The sequence below is a fragment of the Agelaius phoeniceus genome, chromosome 1 (genome assembly GCF_051311805.1).
Source record: "Agelaius phoeniceus isolate bAgePho1 chromosome 1, bAgePho1.hap1, whole genome shotgun sequence".
NCBI lineage: Eukaryota > Metazoa > Chordata > Aves > Passeriformes > Icteridae > Agelaius > Agelaius phoeniceus.
This window is the reverse complement of record NC_135265.1, coordinates 147,022,618-147,032,605: the sequence shown is the minus strand read 5'-3', so window position 1 is coordinate 147,032,605 and position 9,988 is coordinate 147,022,618. Positions and strand designations below refer to the sequence as shown.

Genomic DNA, 9,988 nt, shown 5'->3' with positions numbered 1-9,988 from the left:
ATGCAGAGAACTATGAAAGTGTTCCTGGCACAAGACACTTCAAGAGATTGAGATGAGTCCAAGGAGAGTAGGACACAGAAGTTCTTGGACCCAGCCTTTGCAGTGAGACAGAAACATCACACAGAGATTTCAGGAGAAACATCTTTCCACCTAGGCTTTTCCCATAAAATTCACCATGCAGTAAAATCTGACTGAGAATAACAGAGGGGTGATTCTAGGACTGATCTCAGTGTGACAGACTTTAGCTGCAAGGGTCAGACCATCAAATCCTGATGTCTAATGTTGAATATAAAACATATATTCCAGTTTTCCAGCTTAGACAATAACATTCATGAAGTGACAGTAAGGATGTCTGAATCTCATGTCTAAACTAATGACAGCCATACTTTTGCTGTCATACTAGTGTACTGTTCTTTCCTATGGGCAATTAAACTGCTGGCTTAGTAAATGACAGTGCCAACAGAACCGTCATTTAAGTCCCAGCATCAGTGCATAAAGGAATTTCTGGCTACTGTTAATGGATGGAGATCTATTAAAAATCTTGTTTGTTCAAGGCCTCCTCAAAAACAGTGTGACAAAACAAAGATATTTAACATTGATGCCTTAGGCTTTAGCTTTCATATTTTCCAGATTCTGTCCTGCATTAGTTTATAACTCTGAACTTCATGAAAAGTGTTAGCAAGTTCTCTTCAAAGTTTCATTAGACAAAACAATCCTTTCCCAGCCTGAGAACCAAGGACACCATTGCAGCTTCAGGCCCAAAAAGTATAAACACAACAAATTAAGGAGAGCAAACTGGGAGGATGGGACTTCATAACATGAAGCTGTAATTGGACAATAAACCCAATTTGTAAATGAACCAAAACTTATAAAAGTGTGAAAACTCATGACCAGCTGTCCATCTTGGGTTTAGCCTCAGCTGGGCTCTTGTACTGCCCAAGGTGTATCTTTTGAAGGCCTTTTCAATAAATACCTTTAAATAAATACCTTTAAATAAATACTTTATGCCTTTAACACTGTCTAGCCTCTGTTCTAGGTAGCCTCTCAAGGCATCCACATCCTAACTCGGGAAAAAAACAAATTGCACATTGGCAATGGATGAAGATTCTCCTTTTATTTTAAAACCTCTGTAAAATCAGAGCAAAGGGTCAATTCCAGCATTCAGCCAATTTAATTAGCGATTTCAGAGTAATCATAGTAATGAGCCAAGTCAGCAAAGATGTCATTGGGGTTCCTGCAGTTCAGGTTGCAAAAACAAGCATTGATCCACATAATTTTCCAGGAAAACTCAGTTCCATCTGGGCACTGAAAGCTCACTTCAATAGTCTTGGACTTGTAGGGTGTGCAGCACCTGTTGTCTGTGCAGACACCGCAGTACTTGGGCCTGTAGGGACTTTTGCTCACACATCCAGAGATGGTGTAGTTCATGGGCTCATTCGCCCTGTAGACAGCCAAGCATTTCTTCCCAGGCTAAATCAGAGAAGAAAATAAAAACAAAGAGGTTAATATTCAGTGCTGATACATGTAGGAAGTAAAACCCACCTTGCTCTTTACAGCTACATGAAAGGAGGTTGTGGTAAGGAAGGGGAGATGGGGGGGACGAGGGTCTCAGCTTCTTCTACCAGGTAAACAGTGGTAGGACAAAGAAATAGCCTCAAATTGTGCCATGAGAGGTCCAGGATGGATATCAGGAAAAATTTTTTCACTGAAAGAGTGGTTAAGCATTTGAAAAAGCTGCCCAGGGAAGTGATGGAGTCACCATCTTTGGAAGTATTCAAAAAACAAATAGACTTGGCGCTTTGCAGTGTGGTTTATCAAGCATAGTGGTATTCAGTCAAAGGTTGGGCTTACTGATTTTGGACATCCTTTCCAACTTTAAGGATTCTATTATTTTGTTCTATGATTCCTGTGTTTAAAGGGATTTGTAGATTAGGAAGAACTTTTACAGCCCTGACCTGGGTGGTGTGAAAGATTTACAGAGGAACCCAAAATCTGCAGAGTATATTGTGCATATACTTGCACAATAGAGTTCATAGCCATGACCAGGCGTGCAGCTCTGCTTTTCTGCCAGCTGAGCACAGGGCTGTCCGAGCCAGCATCAAGCACAGCAGGCTTGGCTTGGCTTTCCTTGCAAGGACCTTTTGGCTGGAGCTGAAACTCTCAGGGAAAGGTTTTCATACCAACACAGGCAGGACATATTTTGGAACTCTGTGCAGCACAGTAAGTCCATGTACAAGTGCAGCCTCATGAGGCCTGAATGCTGCCAAACAAAGGCTGACTCAGTGTCCATGGGGTGCACAAAGGAACGGCCCCCACCTTGATGTGCTGGGTTATATCCACCTCACAGGGCCTCATGTTGCACAGGCGGCTCTCCTTCAGGAGCCGGCACTGCTCGTTGTCGTTGGAGATCCTGGTGGAGATGCCCAGCCCACAGGTCTTGGAGCAGGGACTCCAGGGTGAGGTGTGCACGATGCAGTTCTTCTGCCAGGCTTCCTCCTCTCCCTCGTACGCTGCGGACACAGATTAACCCCACATTATTCAGCCCGGGCAGCTTTACATATTAAACACCCTCGCCCCAGCTCATTGCACATTCAGGCCACTAACCCAAATAACTAAACCGCAGCAAAGTGGCCCAGCATTCCTGTGAACATCCCACCCCCTTTGTGCTGACCTACTTGTGTCAGACTCTCCATCGCTGCGAGCGCTCGGGGCCAGGGCTCATTCCTTTATTCCCCTTCACAGCCTCACACAAGGGGGTCCTTGTCTGGGACCCCCAGGTGCTGCCACAGTATAAACAATTACAGAAGCCTGAGCCAGCGGGTGGAGAGAGGGGATGAGATCAGATCTCACCATGAAGGTTTATTTCTGAGCCCATTCAGTTGGTTCCCCATAGCAGAAAGTGGTCAGCAGTCAGCTGGATGGCAGAGGGCTTGGGAAGCAGCCACAGCCTTTCACTGGGGGGAAGAACAGCTTCAATAGCTCTCAGAGAGCTCAGCAACCATTTGAAGAAAGGGTGGGCTCTGTTTTGAAAGCAGCCAACAACCCCACTTATAGTTCTGTCCCAGCCTCAGCCAAAGTCCCACTGCTCTACAGCTCACAGAACAGTCCACAGGCATAACTCTGATAGAAACTGCTGCATTGAGCTTGCTCACTGTTATATTCATTATTATATTAATTATTACATTAAATGTAATAAATGCTACTCTGTCTTCTATAACACTTCTCCTTACAGGAGAAAAGTCAGGAAAGCAAAGCTATGTTTTGCCCATTTTGGGGGACAGGCCATGAGGACGTAAGGCCAGTTTCAGTAGTGGATATTCTGAATTTGGACCCATCCCTCATTTCAGAGCTATCAGGGACAGAGAAGCGAGGGCTAAATTCTGGTGGTTTTAACTCCCAAATGAAGACTGAGGCTTTTCTTTGTGCAAAAAAAGACCAAGGTTTGAGGAAAAACTCCTACCAACCAAAGAGCCAAAATCTTTGTGTACAATAATCCTATCTCTCCTTGAGCTCCGCTTTTGTGAGATGGTCTAAAGCATGGAGCTAATGTGGCTAATGTCACTACAGTGTGTCACAGGGCATTTTGACAATAATTTTAACACATATGGCAAATTGAATCCATCTTAAGCATTTGGGACCATGTTTGAGGCAAATGATAGCACCTCTGCACTGTGGGTTAAGTGATCATTACTATAAATGTGAGTGTGAGGACAGAATGTTTAATGTCATCAGTTCAGAACTGATGAAAAGTTGTACTACCACAAAGACACTTAGCCCAACTCACAGTGAAATTTCCACACAATAACTGCCTTCAAGGTCTTGTGTAAGTTTGAGAGTCCTAAATCCTGTCCTAATGTACAGGGGCTTTAAAATTGCACTACAATAGCAACATAACCTGGACAGAAAGCCTCTGTCCCAAATTAAGCTGAGTCCATTCTCTTTTCCAGAGGGTTCAGAATGAGGGAAAAAAATGAAAATGAAGAATTAAAAAGGACTTTTGATATCTTCAGAGTTACAGTAGACATGTCCTTCAAAGGGGGCTTTGGTTCACAGAATTCCAGAATGGTTGCACAAGCATAATTGTGAATATCATATGCACAGAATTGTGAGATGGTTTGTGTTGGAAGGGACCTTAAAGATCATCTCAATGAACTCCCCTGCCATGGCCAGGGGTAGCACCCACTAGATCAGGTTGTTTAGGGTCCCATCCAGCCTGTCCTTGACCACCACCAGGGATGGGGCATCCAAATCCATATTGCTACTACTGAGTTCTCCTGGTGTTTGCCTGCCCTGTCCTTCAGCACGTGCTGCGTGGGAGGCTGTGTCTCCCTCACAAAGGTTAGACACCTGCCAGGACTGGCAGTGCAAGCTGATCCTCTGCTTGTAGACTCTGACAGATGGCAAAGGAGAGCTCTGCCTTGGCAAAGGAGAGATCTGCCTTGACAAAGGAAAGCTCTGCCTCATTCCCACCGTACCTGCAGAGGAGATGTGGCGCGGAGATGTCTTCCTGATTTTCCTGGAGTCATCACAAACCCACTGCTCGCAGCACTTCCCTGTCATCTTAATCAGCTTTGGGTTTGGGCACCAGACAAGTGGAGGACGTGAGTTTGTGCACATGGGAACACAGCCCACAGCACCATTAATGCACGTGCAGTTGTATTTGCAGTTGGGCTGAAATGTCTCCCCATTCTTGTACCTCACTCCATTGAGGACACATCCTACACCAACAATCTCTGAAAAGAAAGAAAAAGAGAGAAAAAAACACACAGAGCACCATTAAAAGAATGCTGGCAACAAACAGCTCCAATGTGTTGCTTTACCAAGCTGATCCCTGGGCTGGCAGTGCTGCAGAGCATCGTGTTCAGCCTGATGCTGCACCATGTGTAGTTACACCATCTCTGAAACTGTTTTCATTCTAAATCACAGCAAAAAAAGAGAACCTTTTAAAGCTTCAATAACAAAATAAGTTAGAAAATAAAACAAATTTTATCTACAAATTCTTACTTAAATAAACCAAAATAATTTCATAGCATGGTGGCACGAATTACAGGGGGAGAAATCAAAGTAATTAAAAAAAATATTTAGTGAAATATGAGGTTTTCAGAGACATATGAGACATTCATGGAATTGCACAGATGACACAGCTGTTCACAACACCTGTATATATCTGAAGCAAAAAGGGAGAACAAACAAGGGAGCAAAAGGAGCACCCAAATGGCACTGGATCCTATATTTAGGAAGCTGGTTCTTACCCAGTTTATCACAGAGCAGTTTTTTTGGAAAATGAAGTACACGTTTTAAAGCCATAAAAATAAATATTTGATGTATAATTTTTAATATAAAATCACTGTAAAAAGTCAAGCCTTCTGATTGCTCATGAACAGGAATCACAGAGCAGCATTTTTTGTTTGTTTGTTTCAAATTATAGACAGCTATTTGGAAGCAGTGGCTTTCAATGGAAAATTCAAACTTCAGTCTCTTGTTTAGTCACATGGAGGCACTGCTCACACAGTGGTTGGGTTGCTTATGTTTTGAATCTGGTCAGAAATGGAGTTGCTTCAGGAAAACACAAATTGAAATGCTGGATTAAAATTCTGCAAAGGCTTCCTATTTTTAGAATGAGCTGAATTAAAACATCAAGCACAAATCCCTTCTGCACAAAAATGAGAGCTGTTGGAATTTCAAGCACAGATCTAGATCTCCAGTTCACGCTCAGCTTCAATTTTTGTAATGCTTCAGCCTTTGTATTGAAAAGGCAATCACTCAGTGCTGGAGCTGGGCCTGAGAATTCAGAGGGATTTCTAGGTATGCACACAGATTAGGACAGTTCAAAAATGCTGTATCTCCTGGTGTTTTCCTATGAGCATATTCCTCCTGGATTATGTTAATTTACTCTCCTGCAGGTCTCATAAACCAAGAGAATCACCATGAGAACATCCCCAAACACAGACAAAGGAGCTGTTGAATGCCTTCATGAAGAACCTCACTGAGTCTGCATCAAAATAAAGCAATTTGGAGGCACATCCCTATTCCCAGCCTCACATGCACAACACCTGCCTCACCCCCTGGGCCTGTGCTCAGCACCTGCTGTCTCTGCTTTGCTGCAGAGAAAAGCCAACAACAAAAGCAGAGCTGCAGTGACTTCCAGCAGGTTCCCAACCTCACAGATGTCTGTGAGGTTAAATCCTGGGACACACCTCAGCAGTCCAGATACAGACTGAATTTCCCCCAGTTTGACATCACTCCCTTTCCCAACACATATTCCTGACTCTTTCAGGGTCTTTAATTTCCATAAATTCTATTTTTTCTGTGGCCCTTCACGCCCTGGATTCTCTAGATCCAGCCAAAAGCATCCATGTGCAAATCCAGTTCCTCACAGCAGTTAGTCCCCAACCCTCAGCACAGGATTCCCACTCACAGGAGCTTTCAGTACCAGAGCTGGTGGGCTCAGAGCAGGGTGATGCACCCTCTGTGTGGCCCAGGGTACAAAAAGAACACATCAGCAGACCCTGTCCTTTACCTCTGGCTGGGTGCTGAAAACAAAGGAAAGGGCACAGGTTTCTCTGGCAGTCAGAGAAAATCTGCCTCACATCCTACCCATGGAAAGACCTTCCTCTGATTCCCTTCAGCTGTGCACACTGTAATGCTGCTCCCCAAAAACCCATAAATGTCACATAACCACAAATGTCACATGTTGTCATGGCAGTAGGGAAGTGACAGCACAGACTGGGAATGCCTCCAGAGCTCACTGGAAGAGCTGGGATCAGTGTTCCTTCAGCACAGGGCTGTGCCACTGGCACACCAAGTGCCTGTCATGTGTGGGAGGACTGCAAAGACCAAAAGATATCCAACTAAGAAAACAATCATTTAAATAAATAAACAGATGCAAAGCAGCATGAGGGACTTTAAAGAGGCCTAGGAAGCCTGATAGCTTTGAGACAACATCCAGCCTGTCTTCCTCTCCCAGCACAGGGCCAGCTGTAACGATGTCATTCTTGACAATGTTTGTCTAACCTGCTCTTGCAGACCTCTCCTGAATGTTCTACACACACTCCAGACAATACATTTAAATGATCTCATATCCTCTTTTCTTAACCTTAATCTTTTCTAATCTTGAAAATCACTGTTTAAGCTTACAGCTCCTAGCACGTAACTTCTCTTGTTATTTTGCCTGTATCCTACAAAAATCTGGTCAGACTGCACTTTTGCATGCTTGGTTTTTTTTTTCTTTTGTGCCTGACCCAGTGCAAAGCCAATGTCATTTTTTACTAGACTTCCCACCCTTCTGCTGAGGAAGAGCAATGCCTAGTATCACTTGTGTGAGAATCTGGCAGCTTATCCTGAACTTCTTAACTCTTCAAACCTGTCCCTTGGGTAACCTCTGCTCATATAAGTTTATTGAAGCCCACAGTTTGCGAGCTTTTTCCTCTTCTGTGGATCAGTTATTCTATCAGTCCATCTCACAGTCAGCTCTCCTCCAGGTTTCCTTTCACCTTTACATTTTGTCTTAAATCATTTGTTTTTATGTTCTAGACCAGAAGCCCCTTCATTTGAATGTCTTTTTCCTGTTTATGAACCTAAAGCCATGACCATATGTTCTAATAACTTACTAAAAGTAGCCTTTCTGATCAGCAATGTGTGTGGTTGTGCTGATGATCCTTTCATTTTTAATCATTCCCAGAATAATAATTTTCAATAATTTCTGACTTTTATGAGAGAATCAGTCCCCTCATGTTCTGGAACTCAGAACAAGTGAATTTATTCTTAGTACATAAACCACTACCTAATTTCTTTTTGTGCTTTTTTTTGAAAAGCATTCCAGTGTCACAGAACCAAGAGTTTGCTATCAGAGGTGGGAAGATATCCTTCTGCCTCATATCAGCTAATGTGACTGTAACTATTGTAAAATTGAGGCTTAAAACCTCAATTTGTAGCTGGCAAGCTCTGATAGGAGATGATTCATTCCTGACCATCTTGACAGGGTATTCTACAGACCATGTGCTATCCATCCAAGGTATCCGCTATAGGGAATCAGCCAAAAGTGTCCCTTTAATGCCATGGCTTTCATGTAGGGGCCCATATTGCTTGTCTGTAAATCCAGCTGTCTGCCTATCCTTCCTTCATCCCCAACCTACTACAGCACCTCCTCCTATTACAGAATAATCTGTTTACACATATGGAGACTTTCAAATGCTGGTTGGTCTTCGCTCTTGGCTGCAGCCAAGTCAAAAGGCAGGAATTCAGATGTCATTTCTCATCCAGCCAACTGCCCTGAGAACAAAGGCAGCTACAAGGGAATGGAAGATGCTGCAAGGAGGAGCTGATAAGCGTGAAGCCAGGTATCTAAAACAAGATAAATCTCAACCCCTGCTCAGTCAGCTGAGCTGCCAGCCTATATCTAATCAAAAATATATGTACATCACTTACGTGCACATACTCCTATTTCGTACCTAGGTCTGTCTCCGCTGTAGTCACAGTACAAGCCCCTGTGGAAGTCACAGGTGTCAGCCTCTGTGCAGCTCTCCCCTCTCTGCTTGGCACACGTCTTGCAGCAGTCACAGCCGTCCGTGACCAGGCTGACGCCGGCCGCGCACCGGGGCGGGGACCTGGGGCACTCACAGGGCCACCTGCAGTACTGAGTCCGTGTGTAGGGCTCTGCCGTGCCTGGGACAGGGCTGCTCATGGTCAGGGAGGTCTGGCCAGTGGCCTGCAAACAAAGAAACACAGCTTGGAGAGCGTTACAGAGAAATGGGGGCTGCAAACCCTCTGCAGCAAACCCTGTGCTGCAAACCCTGTGCTGCAAACCCCGTGCTGCTTGGTCCTCAGCTAAAATCCCCTCAGGTCTCATGAGTAAAAAAGAAACTTCAACAAACCAAGCTTGCAAGTCAATTATTCATTATTCATTATTCAATTATTCATTATCAATGGATTATCAAATTCAAAATCTGATAATCAGATAAAAAGCCTGATCAAGGTTAATCAAGGTAGGAAAGGGATTTCATGTAGCAGAGTGATGCCATTCCAGGTCACTATTGCTGAGATCATGGAGTACTGGGATGCTGTAGTTCATATCAAAACCCACAGAAAGTAGAGGCTCATTGCATTCTGAGCTCTCAAATCCCAGGTCAACAAGCTCTGGATGATATATAACAGCACCAGCCCTGCTTGTGGTGCAGGAAGGGTGCAAACTGGGCAAGTGACAAAGAAAAGATTTCATTTTTCTAAGAGGATCACTGCAAAGAAAACCTGTGCTGTACATGGGGGTCAAGCAGGGCACAGTATCTCAGGCACAGAAACAAATGGAGTTATTAACATGGGGTCAACAGCAGAAGGAACATGGCACTGCTTGGGCACATGTGGTCCAGAAGCCCTTTCTAGTGCTGCAAAAAATAAGTGTGCAACCCTCAACCCTAAAAACTTCAAAGAAGGAAAGTCAGACTCTAGAAATTGCTAAGGCAATTCCACTTATTGCTGCCTTCCCTGTACTGTACTTTATATCCCCAGTGTTTTTCCTCTTTGCAGTTTGAGATGTCTCAAACAAAAAGTTTTCCAAAAACTCTCCATGACGAAAATGCCTCACCCAAGAGTTTGTGGGAAAGGACCCCACTCTGGTGAGCTATCCATCAGGATATCTCTGCAAAGTGCCTTTACTGTCTTTTACAGTTTCTTTGTTAGCATGCTCAGATTTTATTAAAGTACATTTTGAAGCCTGTTACTGCTATATCTGAAGGTGTATTTAAATATCTTGGAAACTGATTATCCTATATTTAGAACACTAAATTGGGAACACATTGCTAATCACTGCCAAATAGACAATGTGTTTGCTCTGGGCATAATTCCCAATTCCATTAAGGTCCCCTTTACAAACAGTTGGCCCTAAAGTAGGCTTAAAAAACACCTTTAAACTCTTGTTTAAACTAAAACATACCAATATAATTTACTCCCACTTTAAGCTCCTTGAGGCTGTCAGAGTTGTTAACAGAGGAAC

General features: G+C 43.7%; 1 protein-coding gene across 2 annotated transcripts in view; it reads right to left on the bottom strand.

Annotated features, from left to right (window-relative positions):
- Window positions 1–1,094: 1,094 nt before the first annotated feature.
- The window catches only part of CCN4 (cellular communication network factor 4), a 34,568-nt gene continuing 25,674 nt past the window's right edge, over window positions 1,095–9,988 (bottom strand). For both annotated transcript variants that reach the window (XM_077189218.1, XM_054642499.2), the window contains exons 2-5: window positions 8,428–8,707; window positions 4,476–4,733; window positions 2,317–2,510; window positions 1,095–1,470 (exon numbers count right to left, since the gene is read on the bottom strand). In XM_077189218.1, coding sequence (XP_077045333.1) covers window positions 1,171–1,470; window positions 2,317–2,510; window positions 4,476–4,733; window positions 8,428–8,683 — 1,008 coding nt within the window. In that variant the 5' untranslated portion in view covers window positions 8,684–8,707 and the 3' untranslated portion in view covers window positions 1,095–1,170. The remainder of the gene's footprint in view (window positions 1,471–2,316; window positions 2,511–4,475; window positions 4,734–8,427; window positions 8,708–9,988) is intronic.